At 43.4% G+C, this 25,171-nt stretch overlaps 2 protein-coding genes across 5 annotated transcripts in view; both read left to right on the top strand.

The window, feature by feature from the left end:
* Positions 1-19,947, top strand: part of CEP89 (centrosomal protein 89) — an 80,223-nt gene extending 60,276 nt beyond the window's left edge. For 3 of the 4 annotated variants that reach the window (XM_079908777.1, XM_079908776.1, XM_079908774.1), the window contains 5 exons: positions 3,857-4,024; positions 4,823-4,964; positions 8,437-8,526; positions 12,649-12,818; positions 17,501-19,947. In XM_079908777.1, coding sequence (XP_079764903.1) covers positions 3,857-4,024; positions 4,823-4,964; positions 8,437-8,526; positions 12,649-12,818; positions 17,501-17,741 — 811 coding nt within the window. In that variant the 3' untranslated portion in view covers positions 17,742-19,947. The remainder of the gene's footprint in view (positions 1-3,856; positions 4,025-4,822; positions 4,965-8,436; positions 8,527-12,648; positions 12,819-17,500) is intronic. The other variant, XM_079908775.1, reaches the window with a different exon arrangement.
* Positions 19,948-24,833: 4,886 nt separating this feature from the next.
* SLC7A9 (solute carrier family 7 member 9) overlaps positions 24,834-25,171 on the top strand; it is a gene marked incomplete at its 5' end in the record, with an annotated part of 32,861 nt that continues 32,523 nt past the window's right edge. Inside the window, one exon of the mRNA XM_079907662.1 lies at positions 24,834-24,920. Coding sequence (XP_079763788.1) covers positions 24,834-24,920 — 87 coding nt within the window. The remainder of the gene's footprint in view (positions 24,921-25,171) is intronic.

Below are 25,171 nucleotides of genomic sequence, written 5' to 3'. Positions count from 1 at the left end.
GTATTGTTTACGTCTTCCACTTGTTTTTTTCCATCACTAGAAGATCCATTTGAGTCTTTTTTGTAGTTTTCATTTCTCTCCTCCCCATGCTGTTATTCTCTATTATATGCCATCATCTCTCTGACTTCTGCATCCGTTCTGTTGATTATTTTTTTCCCTCTTGATCGTGGACCCTATTTTATTGCTTATTCCCATGCTTGATTGGATATTGACTATTGTAGATTTTGTGTTGCTGGATGCTAGATTTAGTGCATCGCTTTGAATAGTGTTACATTTTGTCCTAGTGCACACTTATGTTACTAGACAGTAGTTGGATTCTTTCAAAGCTTGCTTTTTTTAGGGTAGGCCCAAAGCAGCCTTTAGTCAGGGCTAGTTTAACCCTACTACAAAGGCAGTAATACCCTTCTGAGGGTTATCGCCAATCCCCCTTATATGATAAGGTCTTTCTACTCTGGCTGGTGGGCTCCTGCACTATTCCCAGTTCTTGGTGAATGTTAGGAATTTTTCTGCCTCCTTGTTTCTCATGGTTCTTTCCTCGGCCTCAGGTAGTTTCCTCTCATACATGTGCAGATCAGTAGTCAGCCAAAGACTGGTGGTGAGCCCGCCTAAAGATCTCCAGAGCCCTTCCTCTCTCCCTGTCACTCCCTCCTCTCTGCCCACAACTTCTACCTGCCTTGGCCTCTCTGATCTCTGATCTCTGATCTCTGACTCCTCAACTCAGCAAGTCCACTGGGTTTGGTTTGGGTTTTCCCTCCCTGTACTGCAGCCAGGCAGTAAGCTGGAGCAGTCGTAGTACTCACCTTGTTATTTCCCTCTCAGGGATCACAGTCCTGTACTGCCTATTGTCCAAAGTCTGAAAACTGTTGTTTCTTATGTTTTGCCTGGTTTTCTAGCTGAATAAATCTGGTCTCTGTAACTCTGTCTTGGCTGGAAGCAGAAAGAAGTCTTTGTATTTTCAGTCTTCTTCTTTAACCCTTTATCGTAAATCCATGTCAGTGTGTCCAGTAAAATAATAGTTAAATTATTTTTCAGTGAAATAAATGAATTCTGGTTTTTATATATTCTTGAGTTACAGTTGATAAATTAATCTTAAAATTATAAATTGTTATGTATTCCTGCTGCACGTGACAAGTATGCGGCTCCTACCACACGCTTCTCTCTCTGCAAACGTGACAACACCCAAGCTGCTGTTCAGCAGAATGCGTGCCCTCACCTCAGACTGCCCAGATGTCACAGCAACGTTGAAATGCTATAAAAGTTTTGGAGCCATTTTCTCAATTTCTGTGCTTATCTTGTGGATGAGTAACAGACAGCTGGAGACTGCCCATCTGATCCATCTGAGGACCACACTTTGAGTCGCACTGCCCTAGAGAATCCTGCAAGTGTGTGTGCAGAATATAGCCCAAGTGACTGTCAACAGGAAAACGAATGTATAGTGTTTGGTATACTGATACAACGAAATATTCTATAGCCACACAAAAAGACGGGTGAGTCTCATAGGCGTAATGACACTAAAGTACATATAGTCCCTTTGTGCACCTATGAATGGGTCTTGGTTCCCTTTATATCTGGTTCCAATACTGGCAAACTGAACTAAGCTGTAGTGAAGCGTAGATAGACGATGACACTATAGAGATGATTAAGGAGGGACTCTATGACTGGGGGCGTGGGAGGGAACACATGGGAGTGTCTGGGGTACCAGAAGTGTTCTGTTTCTTGACCTGTGTGGTAATTATGTGGGTGTTCACTATAATTGTTTGTTAAAATATGCATTTACCGTTTGTATAGTTTTCTATATTACATTTCACAATTTAAAAATTTAAGTCATGGTTTTTCACCAGAGGAACTAAAATCAGAAATGGTCAGCAGAAGTTTCTTCTGAGGAGTGAGACTCTAGGGATAGAATAGGACACATTTTATTAAAAAAAATTTTTTTAATCAACTATTTCTCCCACCAAATGTTAAGTGTTAACTTTTTGTATGTGTGTGCAAATTGTTTCCACCTTTTTTTGTTTGTTTTAAGAACTATATTGTTAGAAATACAGCTGAAGCCCCTTTTAACCACCATCCTTAGTCCCGTTGTTTTCCCTGGCTTTCCAAAAGCAATCACTATCATAAACTTGGAATTATATTTCCAATCTAGTTTTTATTTCTACATGTATCCATGAATGACATAGTATTTTTCTGGTGTGTTTTATGTGTTCATAAGTGAATTCATACTTTTAGTATCTTCGCTTTTTACACTCAATTTTCAAACATCTTTCCATGTTGAGATAGATACATAGAGTTTATTCTTTTTTTTTTTTTCCTTTGGCTGCATTGGTTCCTCATTGCTGTGCACAGGCTTTCTCTAGTTGCGGCAAGCAGGGGCTACTCTTCGTTGCGGTGCGTGGGCTTCTCATTGCAGTGGCTTCTCTTGTTGCAGAGCACCGGCTCTAGGTGCACGGACTTCAGTAGTTGTGGCACACAGGCTCAGTAGTTGTGGCTCGCCGGCTCAGTTGCTCCAGTGCATGTGGGATCTTCCCGGAGCAGGGCTCGAACCCATGTCCCCTGCAATGGCAGGTGGATTCTTAACCACTGCACCACCAGGGAAGTCTGAGAGTTTATTCTTTTTAACTGCATGGTGGTATTCCATCATATGAAATACTGCATTTTACTTAGCCTATTAATGGAAGTTTAAATTGTTTCTAAGTTTGTTCCTTTAAGCAATGCCCCAGTAAACTTTCTTGTACAGTTTATCGGTTTCCCTAAATACATACCTAGAGGTGGCATTGTTTGGCCATAGTGTAAATGCATTTTCTAGATTTTGACATATTGTTCTCTGAGGCGGCTGTGCACGCCCACCAGCACTTTCCCAGCATTTCCTATTGTCTTTGGTTGCTTTTCATTGTGAACTTTTTGACTGATTTTGTGAATTGATTGATTTTGGTGTCAGGTAAGTGGCAAAAATACCTTTAAATAAAATTCTAAACTGAAAACAAAATGCAGCAAAGAAAAAAGATAAAAGATGAGTTTAATTCAAACCCCAACTCTGTGGGTTTTGTCCAGGTGTGTCCTCTGCTCTTTGACTAACTAAAAGTAGTAAACTAGAGAGCAGTGGAAACTGGAAAATTCCTGACTGAGTGTTCAGGGAGCCAACCGAGGCTGGTCATTGAAATTGTGTGGCAAGTGAGGCAGACCCCAAACACATGCAGCGTGAGGCTTGTTCACTAGCCAGCCAGCCAGCCAGCCAGGAAGTAGTAAACCCCACATGGTACCCTGGGAGACCCCATCGCTCAGAATGCTGGGCAGCCTCTGTGTGTGTGGCCCTACCTATTCGGTCTCAGTTATTTCGTGAAAATTGACCGAGGGAACCAGTGAAGGAATAACTCTTCTCTCAGGCATCATTTTGCCAGAGTTATATATTGATTGTATGCCCTCCTTGTTTTTGTTTCTTTTATCAGAAAAACATAATTATTTTAGTATGAAATAAAATTTGTTTTAGCATTAGGATTTAAGGAGGGGCAATTATAACTATGTAAAAAATTAAGCTGTCTTAAATTCTTTCTGGAGGGAGTATAAATAAGTGTGTATATATACACACACAATACACATACACACACAGACATAAGCAAAAATGGTGGGCAGAAAAAGGGATTAAATCATTACCGTCAAAGCAGTGTGTACCAGCTACCCCCTCTCTGCCGCCCTCCGGGAGCTCCCCACCAGCTCTGCCAGGGGCTGGATGACGATGCTCCCACAGAGGCCTCCAAAGGGCCCAGCCAGGCCGGAAGGCTGTGCTGTCCCTGCCTGGCGGTGGCTGCTTCATTTAACCTCGGTGTACTGGGTACAGGCTTGTGATGTTTTTGTCCATCAGCCAGTTGCAGAAGGAAGAAGAGAAAGAAAACGCTGAGATGGAAGAGTTGATGGAAAAGTTGGCAGCCCTGCAAGTGCAGAAAAAGAGCCTGCTATTAGAGAAGAAAAATCTGACGGCTAAAAACAAGGCGCTGGAAGCTGAACTCGAAAAGGCACAGAAAATAAATAGGTGGGTTTTTTTTTTCTTAAGCTGTTTTTTTTTATTAATAGTTAAAAAAGACAATTGAATATTCTATTTCATATTCTTTATCTTTTCTTTTTCTAATATTGGCAATGAAATGGAAAGGGATAGATGAGATTATTAAATACCAACATATAAAATATGACCAACATCGGGCTTCCCTGGTGGCGCAGTGGTTGAGAGTCCACCTGCCAATGCAGAGGATACGGGTTCGTGCCCCGGTCCGGGAAGATCCCACATGCCGCGGAGTGGCTGGGTCCGTGAGCCATAGCCGCTGAGCCTGCGCGTCCGGAGCCTGTGCTCCACAACGAGAGAGGCCACAACAGTGAGAGGCCCGTGTACCGAAAAAAAAAAAAAACGTTAAAATATGACCAACATTATTGTTCAATTACGGTTGATAGTCATAATGCTGACCCTAGGACTCTGAAAGTTCTAGAAATTCTTTACTAAGTGTTTCCCAAAAGTCTAATCCAGGGATTACTGGATTCCTTTTTCAAAAATATCTTTTAAAGAACACAAGCCAAAAAGTTACTAGAATAATATGTATTAGTCTGTTAAGTGTGTTAAGCATTTTGTGATTCCTATTGATTTGGCTTGGAGTCAGTAATTATGCTTCCTTTAAATTCAGTTACCTCTTCTCACCTTGAAACTAAATAGAAGATTTAGGTTGCTGCAAAATACACTTAAATGATAACATGCTTGCTATTTTATAATACAGATATTCACTATGCCCTGGCCATGCAGGCTAATGAATTTTTTATTCCACCATTTGGGGGACCTCTCTAGGAGATCTCAAAAGAAAATTGATGTCTTCAAAAAGCAGGTGGAAAAAGCCATGGAGAACGAAATGTCTGCTCACCAGTACCTGGCAAATCTTGTCGTCCTGGCAGAGAATATAACCCAAGAACGTGACAATCTTATGTATTTGGTAAGTTTCCTCAGTTACTTCAAGTATGCTGCAAGTTAATATGCAAACATAATTTTAAAGGTTTTTGTTTTTAATGATCCATAAAAAGCTGCATCTTTTTACATTTCAACCATAAATGTTCAAGTTCTCCAAAATTTTATTTTTCAACCATCAGTGAAAAACAGTTTTGAAAGGCAAATAACCCAAACTTTTAAATACTGGCAAATGATATTTTAGAAGGTAAACTAAGGGAATCAGTCCATTCAACTGGGAACAGTAGTCATAAGGCCGCTATTACACACACAGGTGCATCCTTATATTCTCTCTGTAAAGTTGTCTTAATGTAGTCCCTGTTTGAAGATGAGACGTAGGAATCCTAGACAGGTAAAATAGAGTTCGTCCCAATGACACAGTTTAAAGGGCACAAAGAGGTAGCTCCAGGGGTACTCATCCCACATTGTTTCTAGTGGCACCAGTCCTGAGGAAAGGAATTGGGTCCATTATTGGTGGTCCCCAGATCAGCCAACCTTTTTGGCACCAGGGACCGGTTTCATGGAAGACAATTTTTCCGTGGACCGGGGTGGGCAGGGGATGGTTTTAGGATGATTCAAGTGCATTACATTTATTGCGTACTTTAGTATTATTACATTGTCATATATAATGAAATAATTATACAACTCACCATAACGCAGAATCAGTGGGTGCCCTGGGCTTGTTTTCACTTGCCACTCACTGATAGGGTTTTGGTATGAGTCTGCAGGCAATTCATTTATTATGGTCTCTGTGCAGTCAAACCTCTCTGCTAATGGTAATCTGTATTTAGAGCCACTCCCCAGCGCTAGCATCACTACCTCAGCCCCACCTCAGATCATCAGGCAATAGATTCTCATAAGGAGTGTGCAACCTAGATCCCTCGCACGCGCAGTTCACAGTAGGGTTCGCGCTCCTATGAGAAACTAATGCCGCCCCTGATCTGACAGGAGGTGGAGCTCAGGCGGTAATGCGAGCGATGGGGAGCGGCTGTAAATACAGATGAAGCTTCACTCGCTCGCTCGCCTATCGCTCACCTCCTGCTATGCAGCCCGGCTCCCAACAGGCCGTGGACCAGTACCAGTCTGTGGCCCAGGGGTTGGGGACCCCTGCCCTTGATGGTGGAGCGCTGCTCAGCCAGCAAGAGTGATGCTGTGGGCGTGATCTCACATCTCCACACTGATTTTAAAAGATGTCTACAGCAGATCGTGCAGTTAAGGAGACAGATGCTGTGCCAAGCTGTGTGTTGAAAAGAGTCTGATAGAGTTTACCACAAAATAGAACAGTGAGTTAGATAACTGTATCTCCAAACGGTGAAATGACAGGTGATTTTTTAAAAAATCTTTTTTACCTATCTGCATTTTGTGATTCTTCTACTTTGAATACATATTGCTTATGTGCATTTAAACATGTTTCTTTAAGCAGTGCTGCAGATCTCTGGTGGCATAGGATTAGAAGTAATAATTTAATGCATGTCATTCCAAGAGCCCAGTAGACTTTCTGTAAGGGTCAGAAATCAGCCAACTTGGAGGTAACTCCACCCTTCCTCAGGGTGATTGAGGGGCAGAGAGTCTGTCAGGATGTGTCACAGGCTTATTCCCATCTGTTAGAAAGATGTTAAGTTCCTCCTTAGGAAAATGAACACAGGCTTTTAGCCATTGTTTACATAAGAGGACATATAAATAGTATACAGCTCTTGGGGCAAAATGTTGATCTTTACTTGTAATAAAAGAAATGCTAATTAAGCCAGTCTTGAGACTCCATTTTGCACTTATATTAGTGTTACAAATTTTTTTTTAAATCATAGTAGTTGGTGGTAGGAGCGTGGTGCGTGTGGCTATACATTACTGGTGATTTCTGAGCCCTTCCCCGAGGCTTTTAGAGGCAATTTGACTTTGACATGCCATGGTAGGACCCTTAAAAGCATTCAGACCTCCTGAACCGGTAGTCCCCTCCTGAGAGGTCGCTATCCCAACCCAAGTGCTGAGGTCTCTGGCATGTTCTGTACCAGTGCTGAGTGCCCATTTCCTCTTCTGCTGTGTCTCCTGAGCTTACCCACTGGGATATCGAGGGCAACACAAAAGCTTGTTGAAAGATGGAAAGTGCCAAGCAGACGCACTCATCCAGCAAACACTCATGGGAGCCTGGCTGCCTCGTGTCAGGGCCATCTTGTGTACAGGGTGGGACACGCTGGTTCCCCCAGGAGGCAGGCCCTGTACCTCCTGGTTGGGCCAGAGAGCATCCCAGGCTCCCGTGATGAAGTCAAGAGCCTCCTTGACCATCAGACGGTCCCCTTAGGCTCACTCCTCATATTTGTGGACCCAGGATGGGCATACAAATGGAGGCCATATACTGCTTGTCCAAATACTTAAAAGTTACAGATTAAGCCAACAGACTATTAATAAAATGTGTTCTCTCCTCCCGCCTTGACCTTTGTTATTTATGGCCTGAAAGCCAGGCTCAGATTTAGAATCTTCAGACCCTCCAGATGCTGGGGGAGCTGCTCTCAGCCTGCCCTGGCTCCACCCACCATGAGGGACCTCAGTGTGCACGCGGACTGCTGTCCCCTTGGCCCTGCAGGCTCCTTGCCCCTGGCAGCCCCAAGACCAGCCTCTGTAGCTGGGGTTCGGGGGTGGTACTGGCTGCCTCTGCCCTGTCGTGGGACTGTTGGCCGTGCACCCTCACCTTACCCTGTCCTGGTCTCCTGGGCCTTGTGAGAGCCCCCTGTATAGTAATTTATTGATACTGGCATCTTCATTCCGAATCCCTTTAGGATGGGTTTCCATGTGACTTGCAGCAAGTTTAATTCCCTGGGTCTTAGTTTTCCTTTCTAGAAACTCACTTGTCACTACTGTACTACCTTAGAAGGAATGCTCCCCTTTACTTTTTAAAAAAATTTTACCATTTGAAATGGTTAATTTATAGTGTGTAGTAGTCCATGTCCCATCTGGATATTAATCTAAATCATTCCACTTCAGTGACATCCCTCTTTGATCTACTGCCCGTCACATTTGGTTTGGAGAATGGCATTGTGTGTTCATCTCAAGTTATCCTTAATTTTGTTAATTATTCAGATAGTCCAGTGAGAAGTTTATTTGCATGTTGGCACTTGTTCCTTGGATATGATGGAAGGAATGGTATATTCCCCAAGAATAGAGAAGTGTCCTGGAAGCTCACATCCCCCTTGTTTGAGGGGCTCAGATTTTCCAGTTGTACCCAGAAGGGGCGCCCAGACTGCCGTTCCCGGCTCTTGCCCTCCTCAGCTGTTGGTCCAAGTTCTGCCCACAGCCCTCACACAGGGGATAGGAATCTGGAGGTGGGGGACTGGAGAGGTGTCAGGCCAGGACGAGTGGCAGAATGGTAATACTCTTTGTAGTAATACTCTCAGCAGAAGATGTTTTATTATTTTAATTTTCCTGTTAAACTAAGAGCCCATTGTTTTTTTTTTCACTTTACTCTGTAGGCTAAATGTTTAGAAAGTGAGAAGCATGGCGTTCTCAACAAAATCATTGAAGGCAATATTCGCTTGGGAAGGTTGGAGGAAAAAGTCAAGGTAAGTGGACATTTAGCCACTCCTAATGGGAATGGGCTTCCCGGGGTCAGATTTCCATGTTTAAGAAAAGGACCCATTTTGCATGTATGTATCACTGATCATCCACAGAGTAAAGCAGTATTGGGTTTCTCTGGCAGAAATAGCACCTCTCGGACTTCTCTGGTGGTGCAGTGGTTAAGAATCTGCCTGCCAATGCAGGGGACACGGGTTCGAGCCCTGGTCCAGGAAGATCCGACATGCCGCGGAGCAGCTAAGCCCGCGTGCCACAAGTACTGAGCCTGTGCTCTAGAGCCTGTGAACCACAACTACTGAGCCCGCGTGCCACAACTACTGAAGCCCACGCACCTAGAGCCCGTGCTCTGCAACAAGAGAAGCCACTGCAATGAGAAGCCTGCATGCAGCAATGAAGACCCAACACAGCCAAAAATAAATTAATTAATTAATTAAAAATTTTTTTAAAAAGCACCTCTCGGGACTTCCCTGGCAGTCCAGTGGTTAAGACTCCGTGCTTCCCCTGCAGGGGGCACGGGTTTGATGTAACAAGATCAAAGGCAGTATAGAAAACAGCATCTCAACTCTGCATCAGAAAGGCTAGAAGGACTATACCACACTATTAATGATGGGAATCTGCATAGAAGTATTATGAGTAATAAAGAGCAGTTGCAGTTTGTTCTTTTTTTCCTGGTTTTCCTGTTGGCTTTTATTTCCCAAAGAGAAGGTCTGATCTTCAGAGCGGTTGGCCTTGTCTTGGGAATTTGTCTCATTATTGTTCAACTGAATAAGAGCAGTAAAAATAAAAAAGTTCCACCCAGTCACCCAGAGAAGAAATCTGTGAGCCAGATCGAGGTCAGATAGGGCAGGATCTCTGGGAAAGTGAGGAGAAGAGGCCTGGAAAAGGCTTGTCAAAATTCAGAGGTGACAGGGACTTCCCTGGTGGTCCAGTGGTTGAGAACTCCACGCTTCCAATGTAGGGGATGCGGGTTCAATCCCTGGTCGGGGAGCTAAGATCCCAAGTGCCTCGTGGCCAAAAAACTAAAACATAAAAAAACAGAAGCAATATTGTAACAAATTCAATAAAGACTTTAAAACTGGTCCACATCAAAAAAAAAAAATTCAGAGGTGACATCTCAGGAGACCTTAGCAAAACCCTCCTAAAAGTGAGGACATCAACTTGGAAGTCAGGGCAGTGATGAGATCTGGGAAATCAGAGCTGCAGGCAGAAGTATTTCAGAACCAGGCTGGGTTCAGAGAGCCAGAGAAGGGACTGCAAGAGAAGTGGTGTGTGAAGCTTGGAAGTTGACCCATTGCTCTCACCGTCGCAGGAACCTCATCTCATCCCAAAAGAATTCAGTGGCCTCCACACAAAAATTCTTTAAGAAAAATAGAAGTATAATTTTCTTACACATGATGTAAGCGCATCAGAAATAATGTTGCCACAAGGGAGATCAAAATTGAAACCTGTACTGTAAGGTGAACTGATACGTTGGTAGGTAGATAGACAAGTAAGGAGGTAGGCAGGTAGCCAGGTAGCTCAAACTCAATAAAACAGTAAAAGCTGGGGAAAAATGCCAAAAAGCGAGACACAGATGGCCAGACAAAGGAGGATGTGAAATGGAACTGACACAACTCAGGGAAGAAATAGAAGGAAAGGAGAAATGTAGACTAAATTATAAGGAGCCCAGGGAGAAAGATATCATAAAAGCAGGATAAGGGACATAAAGGATAAATGAGAAAGGCAAAGACAAGAAGGCAGAAATAAAAAGAACTAGTAGAGGGAATTCCCTGGCCATCCAGTAGTTAGGACTCTGTGCTTCCACTGCTGGGGGCCCGAGTTCGATCCCTGGTCAGGGAGCTAAGATCCTGCAAGCCGCAAAGTGCAGCCAAAAAAAAAAAAAAGACTAGTAGAAAGTGATAGGGATGCAGTTTACCTAAAGCAGAAGTCAAAACAATGGTACTTATTCTGCTCCAAAGAATAATTCTTAAAAGTTTTTATTCATAAAATTTTCTGAAATAAATGAAGAGTTGAATCTACATATTGAAAGGGCACGTTAAGTACCTATGAAAAACTGACCCAGGATGGCCCTAGAAAATTGACATCCAGACCTGTGACTTCAAGATAAAGAAAGAATACCTCGGACACCCAAGCAAAAGACCAGGGCATAAGAAAAAGAAAATCATGTTGGCATCACACTTCTCAACAACAACACTGAATGCCAGAGAACAATGGAGTTCCATCTATGAATATTCAAGGATGTTTTCATCCAACCAGGCTGCTCTTCAGACAGCTGTGACCATATAAGAACTCTGCAACATTTTTTCTATAAACCTTTCCTAAGGATCCATCAGCTTGAGTTCAGCCAAGAAGTGATTGGGCACATTTCAGAAGAGTGCTGCTCATGAGCAAAGGATATACTTAACTGTGAACTGAGCCTTTAAAAAGGCAGGGGTAAGGCTGATGCAACTACATGTAGACATACTACAACCTGACAACGTAGAAGGAATACAACCAAGGCAAAAACGATAGGTAAAGGGGGAAGGAAGTTAGAAAGTGGAATGAACTTGCTGATTGCGTCACCTGTAATAACTGAGGTCAAAGGATATCATTTAAAGATGAAAACTTCAGTAGGAGGAGCTTAAGCATATTTAAGTAGGGGAAGAGTGAAGAAAAGATTGTCAGGAGCTAACATTATGCTACTTTAATAAATAAGGGGCCTAAGGACATGTAATATAAAGGCATAAAAATAAAAGTAACCACAAGAAGCAAAAGAGATTCATTCCTTAATAGCAAAATTACAACAGCAAAAAAGAGCAAAGAAAACAGACTACATTAAAGTCTTTAAAAATGTGTGTAGATAAAACAATAAAACATAAGATAAAATCGAGGCAAACAAATCTGCCCTATAGAAAATATAAATGAGCTGAATTCACCCATTAACAGGAAACAATTTTAGATTATATTATAAAGGAAAACACTATTACATGCCAGAACCAAGAGACAGTCAGAAGCAGTGTTTCAGAAAGATGAAAAATAAAAGGATGAGTGAAGATAATTCAGGTTTATGCAAACAAAAGCAAAGCATAGTTGCGATCTTTACATCCGCCAAGAGAGAGTTCAGGCCAAAAGCACTAAACGAGACCAAAAAAAAAAGGAGAGGGCTTGAGAATGCTAAAGACTACAGTTAATAATACATAGTACTTATGAATGCCTACGTACTAAATAACACAGCAGCAAATTTTATAAACTACAGGAGATACGAGGGGAAATGGAAACTTAGTGATAATAGGAGCTGTGGTCCGCTTCTCTTGGTCTAAGACAGATCAAGAAGTTATACAAAAGTAAGAATATAGAAGATTTTACAACATAATCTATAAGGTTTATTTATGTGTGTATATGTGTGTGTGTGTGTGTGTGTGTATACACACACACACACACACACATACAGAACAATCACAAAAATTGATCATAGACTGGCTACCAAAAAAAAAGAAAAAGCCTCAATAAACCCCTAAAGTAGAAATAAGGCAGACATTTGTTGATCAAAAAGATAAATACCAGAAATTAATCAACAAAATCAGAGAGCAGAAAATGTTCTTTCACCTGGAAATGTAAAAACTGTATAGTAAACTAACTCTTGGGTCAGAGGAGATGTATAAATTGAATGTCATAATTTCTAATGAGAACTGAACCTATGGGAACTACACGTCAGAATCTATGCGACAACAGTTTTGGAAATGCTCTGAGGGACATCTATTAACCGTAAGAACTATACAATAAAAATGTAAGAAGGAAAATAAGTGAATCAGGCTTTTATCTCAGTCACCTGTTTACCAATAGAGTATGACAGACCTTGCCAGGTCCTTCTGTTTTAATTTTTATTTGTGGCATATAAAAAACTAGGCACGATGCAAGTCAGAAATTTGGTTTTATTATACTTGAAATTCTTTTATTACTTTATGTGACTTTTGTCATCCAGACTTGCCCTCTCAGATCAGACTTGCCCAGGGCTTACTCAGTTCAGGGCCTCTGACAGGCCAAGGAGTGGAGAGGGAACGCATCCACAAAGCTATTCGCCTGGGCCACGGGCAGCACCCCCTCACTCAGAGATCATCCTCCTCCCCCAGGGGTACAGGAAGCAGGCGGCCCTGAAGATGGGTGACATCAGTCACCGTCTGACAGAGCAGCAGGAAGACTTTGCTAGCAAGACAGCTCAGTACCAGCAGGAGATGAGACACCTCCATCGGATGCTGCAGGACAAGCAGGATGTCCTGGACCAGGCGCTGCAGCAGAAAAGGTCTGGCCACCCCAGCCCTGTTGCCATGTGTTTGTTTTTTGAATGTTTGGTAGAATCCTCCAGTGAAACCCTCTGGACCTGATTTGTTCATTTGATTGCTTTTTTTTGTTTTTACATTTTAGTTTTATCTGATTTTAATATTAAATATATTTTAATATTGGTTTTTTTATTTGCTCCTCGTTTTTTTTCTTTGACAAGATTTTCCCTAGCAATTGACATAGAACGTTGTATAAGTTTGAGGTGTACAGTGTGATTTGATATACATATATATTGTGAAATGATCACCCCAATAAGGTTGACATATCCTTCACCTCATGTAATTACCATTTTGTTGTTGTTGTTGTTGTTATGGTGAGAACATTTAACATCTACTGTCTTAGCAACTTTCCAGTGTACAGCACTGGTAATTATAGTCCCAGTGCTGTACAGTAGATCCCAGGTCTTTAATCCCTCCTTTAAAAATTCCTGTTGTTTGAATATTGGACTTCCTAAATCAATCCAGTCCTCTCATTGTCCTTCCCTTTTTCCCCCTCTTTTCCATCTCTTTGATATTTTTATTCTATTCCATTTTCTTGGGAGATTTTATTAATCTTTGATTAAATGTTTTATTTCTGCCGTTATGTTCTCATTTCTGAGAACTTTAAATTTCAGATTCTTCCCGTTTTGTAAGATCACAGGCATAAGATTATGGGTATATCATGTTCTCTGTGGCTGTAAGGTACTCTGTCAGTTACACCTTTGTCCTTTAAACGTGTGATAGAGGAGGTATTGCCAGTGTATTGAAAACCCTGGGGAATGGCGCATGTTTTGTGGAGGTGAACCTGGTGGTCCCCTCACGTAGTTTGGGTTCACATTTAAGTCGGCCTTTTCAGGATGGCTGTGTTGTCTTTGACAGACTGGGACGTGAACTGATGCACGTGGAAGAATCATCATGACACTCGAATGTGATTTTCTTCAAGTTACAGTAGAATCCGTGTATTTGTTACCAGACAGAATGCAGACAGCTGTTTATGTTTTCTATCAGCCAGATGTTTCTTAATGCCAGGCAAAATGAAGTCTTATCTAACAGGTTTTCTGTAGTCACAGAAGTTCTTACCACCATAAGTGGTCACTTTGTAAAAGTTGGGCCGGTACCAACTTTCTTGCCAGACAGGAGGTTTAGAATTGCGTTAATAAAATGGAACTTTGTTTTTTACTTTCTCCCTTATTCCATGTTTTGCCCTTTAATGGTTTGAAAGTTAAACATTCTATTTATGTTCTTTTAGTGGTTGCCCTTGAAATTTCATATGGATACCTAACATTAACAAAAATCTAAAGTTAATCAGCACCTCTACATCTCTACCTGCAAATGCAAGACCTAATGCTCTAACCTAATTATTTCCCACTCAGTTTATATGCTCTTGGTGTCTAGTGTCATTACATGTAGATACAGGTACGTGAAGATGAAAAGCAAAGATCTATTTTATATCATTGTTTTTAGCCCCAGAAATTACATATTACTAGTTTCAATATAGTTATTTTATTTTGATTTACCTAGAGTTTACCAGTTTCTTTGCTTACTATTCTTTTTTGCATCTTAGACCTTATTTCTCAGATTGTTTTCCTCCTTCCAAAAGTACATGCTTTAGAAGTTTTAGTGAGAGTAAGCTTTCTTAGTTTTTGTTTATCTGGAAATGTCTGCATTTTGCCCTCATCCTTGTGAGTTGATTTTTGCTGGGTACCTTGACAATCTATTCTCTCAGCACATCCCACTGTCTTCTCTGTTTCATTATTGCTGTTGAGAACTCTTTTGTCATTTTTAAAACTAGATGATCCATCATTTCTCTTGCCTATTTTAAGATCTCCTTTGTCTCTTGTAGTCTGCAGTTTCATTGTATTTAACTATGAATTTCTTTTCACTTATCTGCTTAGTATAAGTTATTCTCTATATCTGTGATTTTGTGTCTTTCATTACTTCCAGAAAATTCTCAGTCGTTATCTCTCTCTCTCTTTTTTTTTTTTTGACTGTGCCGTGTGGCTTGTGGGATCTTAATTCCCTGACCAGGGATCAAACCTGTGCCTCCTGCAATGGAAGTGCAGAATCCTAACCACTGGACCACCAGGGAATTACCAGTCATTATCTATCTCTTAAAATAAGTCTTTTCCCCTCATTGTTTCTAGATTTCCTTCTGGAACTCATATTAAATGTATGTTAGACCTTCTTATTGAATCTTTTCATGTGTCTTATCTTTGACATTTTCTATCTCCTTGTTTTTCTGGTCTACATTCTGGGTAATTCTCAATATTTCTGTTTACTAGTTCTCTGTTCTGTTTTGTTCAATGTACTGTTTAACCTAGCCATGGAGGTTTTTTATTTCAACAACTGTATATTTCAATTTCAGAAGTACTGTTTGGTTCTTTTGAAAATCTGCCTAGTCGTTTTTAAAATAAATTTTTGGTCTTTGCTTATCTTTAATACATCTTTTATTTCTTTTAACATGTTATTCCTAGTTATTTTATATTCTGTGTGTGACAGCTTCATTATCTGCAGTTTGGGGGTCTGAAATCTGGTTTTGTTGACTCTTGCCCTGTGTGGCTTATATTATTCTACGTACAGTCATTTTTTTACCATGAACTCACGTGTGGGTTGAATTTAGTCTGTGGAGTCCTAGGGGCCTGGACTGAGGATGTTTTCTCCAGAGCAGGTTTGCATTTGCTTTTCTTTGGTGCCAGAGAGTATTTCCAAACCTGGAGTCACTTTAATTTTATTATTAACTTAAAAAAGAATCTACAGTAATGCTTTTTTTAAAATACAAAAGGACTTTAAAAATATTCACAGGGAATTCCCTGGCGGTCCAGTGGTTAGGACCCTGCACTTTCACTGCTGAGGGCCTGGGTTCGATCCCCGGTCGGGGAACTAAGATCCTGAAAGCTGCATGGCCAAAACCAAAAAAAATTTCACGATGCCATTATTACATTTACAATGAATGTATAATTTCTTAATAATATATTTTTCTGAGCTGCGTTCTGGGTGGTTTCCTCTGCTCAATATTCCACTTCATTAATTCTCTCTTTGGTTGTGTCCAATGTACTTTTAACTCATCCACTGAGTTTTTCCCCTGATTGTCTCAAAAATGTCTTTTTACTCTTGGTTCACTCCAGTCAGGGGCTGGGGATGCTCTACAATGGGGAACAGTGTATATTCAAACCCCAGATTCATTTGAGAACAAGTCAGTGGCTACAGTCCCCAAGGAGCCTCTCAGAGCAGATTTCTTTTGAAGATTGGCAGATTTTTCCACCCAACCATCCCTCCTTTGAGGGTTCTTCACATATATCCACTTACCTGCCTAATTCTGGGACACACAGTTCACAGTGTTGCTAGGAGGAAGAGGGGAAACATGGATGTGAGTGAGCCCTGTGGTTTTCTGTTGCACCCAGTTTGCATGCGCCCAAGACTAGTCTCTATTCTACAGAAATCTGGGTTTCTAGCATGGACTTTTGTCCTCAAAGCAATACAAACATTTTGTTTGCCAAACTCTGTGGTTTCAGTTTAATCCTCTTTTTTTTTTCGCCCTTAGAGATTTCCTTCTCTCTTTGTTTTGAGTTTAACTGTACATCATCATGATGTAATGTATCAAACATCTGGGTGTTTTGCATCAGAAAATGGAAGCATGGAGATTTTTTAGACATAGAGTAATTAGTGGGCATCATGGGCTTTGGAAGGAAACAACAGTTCACAAGGAAAGTGACACTGGACGAGTGGATGTGTCACTGGCCTCCCTGAATCTCTGTGGTGTCCTCTTCTTTAAACAACAGGGCTGAGTCCACCTGGTAATCCAGTTGCTAACATTTTGCGTAACCACCGGGCAGTGTCTGTGAAAGAGCTGGCCTTCCCAGCCCTGCCGTCCTGCACGAGGCCCATTCCTCCTCTCAGGCTGAGGCTTGCTTTTCCCTCCCCGTGGGGCTCATGTGAGGTGGAGGCAGGTATCTGGTCTGCTCCCCCAGTGGACCACAGCCCTGTGAGGACATGTGTACCTTGCCTGCCCTGTTTCCTCAGCTGCCCACATGGGGCCCGTCACACAGTCCTGGCTCAGCCTTGGTTCCCTCTGGACACTCGCCCTCCTGGCACATGGTCTGGGCCAGTCTTCTCTGTGACCTGGGCTGTGATCCTCACTCTCCACAGTTGGTCTCCTCCTCACCCTCTCACTCACTCTCTGTGTCTGGGCCCATCAGTGACTCTGTGGATGGAGGCTGTGAAAGGTGTCTGAGTGTTGGTCAGGTCGCAGTGGGGACACTGGAGAGGCCTACAGGGCCCATGCTGTGTGGGCGCCCACAGCCGGGCCGTTGCACTGTAGGTCAGCCACTGCAGTTATCGTGTTTTATTTTTGTAACATTAATGCCGTGGAGAGCAAAGGGTGTGTGCACTGGTGCCAAAATGGAAGAAAAGGCAGGATGTAGGGAGGAAATCTAAGACGTCATTTTCAGCCTGTGCCTTTGTATTTTTTTCTATTTCCAGGGGACATCGGGCTTCATTCGACACTGGGAATCTTCGCTTCAGAACCCACGCACAGTGGGCTCTGTTCTCTGACTTTAAACATTCTTCCACTTGGCTTCTCACTACTTTAGGATTCATAAGGGATCTATAAATATTTTTTAAATTGTGTTATTTTAAACTTTTTCTTTATATTGTTTATTTCTCTCAGAGAAATGGAAGGTGAGCTTGACGTTGTTTGGGAGTCCACCTCCAAGGAAAACCGAAGGATCCGAGAACTTCTCCAGGCCACACTGGAGAGGACAGGCCCGTGGGACAACACCAGAGCTTTCGCGGACCACTGCCTGGACGGCATCTCTCAGGGAGACATGCAGGACGGCTGCCGCTTCAGCTTCTGTGACCTGAAGCCGCCTCCCGCCTCCCACCAGGGTCTGCCGGAGCCCCTGGGCTAGGGCCCCTCTGTGGAGAGGTCTGCCCTGTGCAGGACAGGGAGCGCGGAGGAGAGGGCAGACTCCCGCCCACCACTGCAGCGTTTCTTCTCCTCAGGGCAAGGAAGAAATACTGTCTCAGAAATTTAACCTGCTTTTTTACATTTTGCTTTATTTTAAAAATGTGCTGCTGAACTATATTTAGCCAGTGCACGTCCTCTGACCCCATTGCCACCGAGCCGGGCTCTGTGAGATCCATTGCTCAGGCTAACAGGTGACCTGGCAAGCTGGCCTGTCTCCGGGCTCCTAGGTCTGCGCTGGGAAAGCCCCAGAGGGAAGGGCGGGCAGGCCCGAGCTCTCAACCTGTGTGTTTGATGAGTTAGTTTCATTGGCTGAGCCGTCGATGGAAGCCCCAGCGATGAGACCTGTGCATTCACTCTGGGTGATATTTTATTGTTTGGCAAAAAACAGGTGCTGGTCTTCGTGCCCCAGTAGGTTGTACAAAATCTGTCCTGCCCTCTCCCCGAGCCCTTCCCTGTCCTCCTGGAAAGGTAATTTTTCTGGGGCCACGTAACCTCGCCCCCCTTCTGAGAGCCTTGACTTTGAGCACCAAGGTGGGATCCCTGCCGCACTGCCACCACCGAGAAGGATGCCGGGGCCGTAGTCCAGCTCCACCCTGTGCCATCTCCTCAGGTAGATCACCCCTGCCTCCAGGGCCGTTCCTGGGACTCCTGGCGGTAATGCCAGCTGTCTAGGGCTGCTTGTCCCCGGCATGCTGGAAGAAGGCTGCAAAGGATCCTAAACAGTGTATGGAGGGTAGAATCCTGTCCTATCCTTTTACCAAACCCCTCATAGCTAAGGCCTGTGTGGTTTCAGGTGTGCAGATAGACCCAGCGTTGGTCCCTGGTCATATATAAAAGTTACACACATGTGTTCTTTGATTGCTAAGTGGGAAGTTGACATAGAAAATCATTGTTCTTTTACATTTTAAAAGAGGTTGGGTGGGCTAGATGTTGGGTGGGTGGTAAGGCCTGACTGCTGGTGGGGGGGCTCCTGTCATCCTGCCGGTTTCCAGTCTGAGCAGCAACCGGTCCCATTCTCTCTTGGTCCTCGTGAGTCTTCATGTGGCTCTAGAAAGGTCCTGATCAGGTTGAAAGGAACCCAAGGCAAACAGTTAGAAAACATGAGCCCGGGACCCAAGTGAGCCCTGCTGCCTTTGGCACTATTGAAAAGCAGCCCTGGGGAAGTCAGGACTGAGTGGAGAGGATCCAGGCACAAGTGTGGGTGTGCGTTTGGTGTGACAGCAGCTGGGGGGCTGTCCTGTCTTGCCGTTGTCCCATGCAGAGGGGTGGAGGGATCAGAAGTGACGCCTTTGCCCCTCAACCTCTGAGAACATGGGAGAGACCCCACCCTCTTCCAACAGCTTACATCTCTGTAGACCAGCGGGTCTTCTAACTCTTAGGAGAGGGGGGAATTCTGGATTTTATTAATTTTGATATAAATATATTTATTCAGCCAATATGTTGTGGATGCTTACCTATGTGCACTGTTTGTTGAGAACAGCAGTAGTGACGAAGGCAGACATCATTATAGAGCGTGCGAGGTGCTCAGAAGAAAAGCCCAGAGACACGAGCTCCCAGAGCAAGCAGGGTCTCAGTGCATCACGGGAAAACTGACGTGTGTGTTGGAGCATGTGGGTAGGTGAACCTGCCTTCTCAACTATAAATTTTATGAAATCTAGATATAGGTCAAGTATTTCTGATGAAAATACAGCATCCGAATTGAGATGTGCTATAACACATCTGGCGTATAAAATATACACCAGATTTTAAGCCTTACTATGAAAAAAATAATTAAAATATCTAATAATTTTTATATTGGCTTTATGTTGAGATAACATTTGCATATATTGGGTTAAATAAAATGTTATTAAAATTGATTTCACCTGGTTGTGGGTTTTGTTTTGTTTTGTTTTTGTTGTTTTGTTTTTTGGTTTGGTTTACTTTTTTTAAAATATGGCCACTAGAAAACTTTAAATCCCATATGTGGCTCCCATTATATTTCCCTTGGACATTAAGAGAATGGGAAGAAGCTGAGGGGAAAGTCAAAGGGACTCTTCCCAACAAGGTGGAAATTTTTAAAGGGTTATTAATAAATAAGGTAAATAAGGCAAATACTGAAAGTGACAGAATAAGGAGGAATCAGAAAGAGTCGCAGGACTCATCCCAGCAGGATGGAAATCTTTAGATGGTTATTTTAATTAATTTATTTTTTTTGCACTATGCGGGCCTCTCACTGCTGCGGCCTCTCCCGTTGCGGAGCACAGGCTCCGGACGCGCAGGCCCAGCGGCCATGGCTCACGGGCCCTGCTGCTCTGCGGCATGTGGGATCTTCCCAGACCGGGGCACGAACCCGTGTCCCCTGCATCGGCAGGCGGACTCTCAACCACTGCGCCACCAGAGAAGCCCTAGAATCAGATTTGACGGACAGCTTTAAGGAGCTAAGATTGACTGTGGAGCCACAAAGCCCCTTGGAAAAACAGCCTGCTTCCTTGCTTACACAGTTCCCAACAGCCTTGCCAGGTGAGTAAGGAAGGTCACTTTCTGGCCTTCCTCCAGGATATTTGGGGGAACTTCAGGGTATTTGGGGGAACTTCAAGAAGAGAGGAATTCATCCGAATCTGTAGGTATTACAGGCGAGTCTGATGATGACTCCTTGACATGGCTTCTTAGCCTAAAGAGGCTATTAAAAGTTCAATCTGGAGGTTCCTTATGAAAAGTTCCAGCAAAGCAGATTTAAAACAGCCTATATGGTCAATTGCTATTCTTGCTGAACTTATGTAAATAATCAGGTCAAGTTTAATGAAACTAAACTTATTTTAAAACAAATGAGTGTGACTTTGGCCATCTTTGGTAGAAATGAGAGTGACTTTAGAGAAAAAGAAATATGCTTCAATAGAAACTATAATAACCAATACATATAAAGAACACATACAACTCAACAGCCAAAAAAAAATCATCTAATTGAAAAATGAGCAGAGGTATCTGAATAGATATTTTTCCAAAGAAGATGATATACAGATTACTAACAGGTGCATGGAAAGATGCTCAACATCACTAATCATCAGGGAGATGCAAATCAAGATCACAGTATCAGCTCACACCTATCAGAATGGCTATTATCCAAAAGACTAGAAATAACAAGTGTTTGCAAGGATGTGGAAAAAAGGGAACCCTGTACATTGTTGGTGGGATGTAAACTGGTGCAGCCACTATGGAAAACGGTATGGAGATTAAAAACAGAACTATATGATCCAGAAATTCCACTTCTGGGTAAAAACGCAAACTTGAAAAGATATCTGCACCACCATGTTCATTGCTGTATTATTTATGACAGCCAAGATGTGTCCAACCTAAGTGTCCATTAATGGATGAATAGATGAAGATGTGATATATATACACATATATACATATATATAATACAATATTATTCAGCCATAAAAAGAAGGAAATCTTTCCATTTATGACAACATGGATGGACTTTAACAGCATTATGCTATGTGAAATAAGTCAGAGAAAAACAAAGATGAATGCTCTCACTTGAATGTACCAACAGGATCCCTCCCCCCAGAAAACCCCCAAAACCAAATAGAAAAACAAACAAAAAACCCAAAACCCAAACAAACCCAACTCAAGGATGTAGAGAACAGATTGGTGGTTGCCAGAGGTGAGGGGTGGGCAAAATGGGTGAAGGTGGTCAAAGGGTACAACTTCCAGTTCTAAAATAAATGTCTCAAGAGATGTGATGTACATCATGGTGACTATAGTTAATAATACTGTATTGTTGGAGACTTGCTAGGGAATAGATCTTTAAAGTTCTCGTCACAAGAAAAAGTATTTGTAACTATGTGTGGTGACAGATATTAACTAGATTTATTGTGGTGATCATTTCACAGTATATACAAATATTGAATCATTGTACACCTGAAACTAATATGTCAGTTATATCTAAAAAAATGATGGACAATTCTAAGGTAGAATAGCACTATTCCAATAGCTCTTGGATATATATAGATATTGTTTCCCAGATAAGAGTTTTTAAATTGTGCTTTCCTTGCTAATTGTTTTACAGTCAGACTGTAAATCCTTGACATTTAAAGACTTTGCACATTCCACTGACTCTTTATGAGTTCTTTCGGTTGGGATTTTGGTAGGTAAGTGAACGCCTGTTATATGGCCTTTTGGGTCCCCCGCAAAGCTCTGAACTACTGTCAGCAGCAGAGGGAAGGAATATAAGATGAGCAAACTTAGGAACAGAAGAAAGTTTGAAAACTTGAAGCCAGGTCTGGGACAAGTTTTAAGTGGTAAAGGAAGAGCTGGCATCTGTCCTGAAGGTTTGACTCTGACCCTGACTCAGAGGATAAAAGCCAAGAGGCTGTGGGGATATGGATTTACACTGCCGGGCTGAACGTGTCTTTATAAACCGTTACAGGACCAGGGAACCAAATACGTACCAGATATAAGATGACAAAATGCAGATGGTGTTACCATCTTCAAACTGCAAGCATCTGTGCAATTGGAAAAAGCACAGTTTGAAAGTGAAGGTCGGGACTTCCCTGGCCGTCCAGTGGTTAAGACTCCATGCTTCCACTGCAGGGGCTTGGGTTCGATCCCTGGTCGGGGAACTAAGATCCCACATGCCACGTGGCTCAGCCAAAAGAAGAAAAAAGAAAGTGAAGGTCAAGAGCTTTAGCAGAAACTTAAGAAGCAATGGAGTTGTATGAAAAAAAAAATAACATGAAACTTCCTAGGAAATTAACTGTGAGAGGGAGTTGACTGCAAGGAGGTAAAACTTCAGCCATGTGGTAGAAGAGCTGGATGCACAATGAACCAAAGGTCCTAAAGAACTGGGGGAAAAACTGTGAAGACACATCCACATTATTTTGCCTGAGGGGGGGAAAACCCTTATGATAATTGGTTGAACACTCACTCTGCTGGGGAAAAACAAAACAAGAAGAAACCACAGCTTCAAGAAAAGAAATGCGCACCAAGGGCCAAAAATGAACTGAAGTCGATTTCTGACCCTCAGCAAGGATCCTCATGCCCAGATGTTCCAAACTCAGCATTTGACAGAGGCCCAAGAAGCCCACGGGATCCTCTGCATTAACAGAATGCTGACGCTTAATGCATAACCTTCTGCAGTTCTCACAGTTCTGTGAAGGGGAGTGCCAGCACTAGCCCATTTTACAGATTCAGAACTCAGTTCTTGGAGAGAGGCTAAGTAACTCTGAGACCATGTGGCTGGTGTGGGCTCACAGGACCCTCCAACTCCCCACTACCGCCACCACCCCACCCTGCTTTCCTCAGTGGTTTCTGTTAGAATATCAGCCCTCTGGGGCAACCTTGACCCAGGGAGCCTTCTGTAGGGCTCTGCAAGTACAGATGGGCCAGACCTACCTCTGAGTGCTGCACTGTTGGCAAATGCTTAAGGGGTGCCTCAAGCAAGCCTGGGGGCAGGTCCTGCCTCCGTGCTCTGGAGAGACAGCCCGTGAACGAGCACTCTGCTCGGGCTCTGGCCACGGCCGACAAGAGGATCAGGTGCCCTGATGAGCAGGCATGGCCCCATCAAGGGGGGCAGGTAACAAACTTCTACATCAGGACCCTGACTCTGGGAAAGCAGAGGTCCCCCACATTCTCAGTAGGCTCTAAGAGATGACCCTGAGAAATCTGCCCTCCTCCCAGGTCTGCCTGTCCCAAAGTGCTCCCACGGTAAACCTCAGTGACTCACCAACCCTGTCCTGTGACCTTTGGTCTCATCTGGATATCTGGGATGCTGTTAAATCTACCCCAGTGCAAAACTGCCGGAGGAGATGGGCGATAAGCAGCAGTGCTTCAGGCTGGGCTCTTCCGTCCCAGATGCGGTCTCAGCAGGGGCCGGACAAGCTTGGTCAGAACCAGTGGGAGGCAGACAGGCCAAGGACCTTGGAGGAAATTCCTCAGTGGAGGGGGGAAAGGGCTGCCCCCAACCTGTGAGTTAGGAGTGCAGCTACTGTTGGTGCCGCCTGCCTGGAGTTGTAAATAGAACCTATTAAGATAATAAAAGAGTGGGTTCCAAAGTTTATCTCCTCTGGTTCCAGTCTTTAGAGAGATTTCTCCTTATAGGATGTAGCTGATCTGGGGGGAATCTGGTTAATTTTAAAACAAACTGGTCTGGACACAAATGAGCAAAATAAAAACAGTTTGGAGAGAAACTGGCTGCTCGACCCTCCCTTTTTTGTGTGGTGTATCCAAGCTTCGTTGCTTAAAAAAAAAAAAAGGTGTTTAATAATTACCTTTATTGACCTCTGTACCTTGTGGCTTCCTTCTCTCCTGGGCACGAGACATGGCCATTCCTAGGGCACTACTGTGCAGAGGAAGGTGGTCAGCTGCCCTGGGCAGGTCCCTGGGCTCCTCGAGGTCAAGGAGAAGGTAAGGCCACCAGGTGATGGGAAGGCTGGCTGATCCCCTGGCCAGGGACCCGAGAGGGACTTCATCTGGAGAAAGGGAACAGGGAATGAGCACTAAGTAGTTCAGCCTTGAACGGATTTCCCTCAGCAGCGTTCCTGGCATCACTCAATGAAAAACTGTCTATACCGTGGATCTATTGTGTGAGGTGCCTTAATTACTTGGGGAGTAATTATGAGAAAAGCCTTCCTTCTTCAGACTTGACTCCACTAAGGATATTCCAGTATGTTTTTAAATATTTCTTTTTAAAAGCCTTTGAAAAAATGAGGTTGGGCTGTAGAATGACTTCCAGGCGTGTCACTGCTGAGGGTTCGGGCACATAGGACAGGTGAGGGGGCACGGGGGTACCAGAGTAGTTTAGAAAAGAGCTTGGAACCCCAGTTGCCCAGGCTCTGAACGTCAGTCAAAATTTTGCTGGGACTGAGCAAATTATCCCTAAGGAGTCGACAGCTGCATTTCCCCCAAACTGTAGCTAATCATCTGCTCATAGAATCCGTTCCCACAACCCAGGTGCGACAGCTGAGCCCCCATTTGCATCTTGTCCGATAGAGCATTTGCTGAGTGAACACCCGTGTCCTCCTTGCAGCCTCCTAGAATTGGCAGCGGGTAGAAAATGGAAGAGACAAGCCTGAGAAAAAGGAGAGAGGATGAGAAGTCGATCCAGAGCATCGAACACAAGACCACAAATCTCCAAAAGGAGGTAAGGCCGTCCTTAGGGGCAGGCCCTTCCCAGGTCCAGCCACGGGGTGCACGGCCAAGTCCCCCCACCCCATCTCTGATCGAACAGTTCCTTGTACTCACCTCTTTCTCTCTCGCCAGTGAACTCAGCATATTCTTGTGAGGTTAATACATGTGTGCTTCTGCGTGCTGGGTAAGCACCCGGAGGGGTGGCTGTTTGCTCAGACCAGTGGCCTTTTCCGGGATGGTCAGAGAGGACTTCTGATGTGGAGT

The sequence above is a fragment of the Stenella coeruleoalba genome, assembly GCF_951394435.1.
Source record: "Stenella coeruleoalba genome assembly, chromosome: 20".
Classification (NCBI taxonomy): Eukaryota; Metazoa; Chordata; class Mammalia; order Artiodactyla; family Delphinidae; genus Stenella; species Stenella coeruleoalba.
The sequence above is the reverse complement of the archived record's forward strand: the minus strand, read 5'-3'. Positions and strand labels throughout refer to the sequence as shown.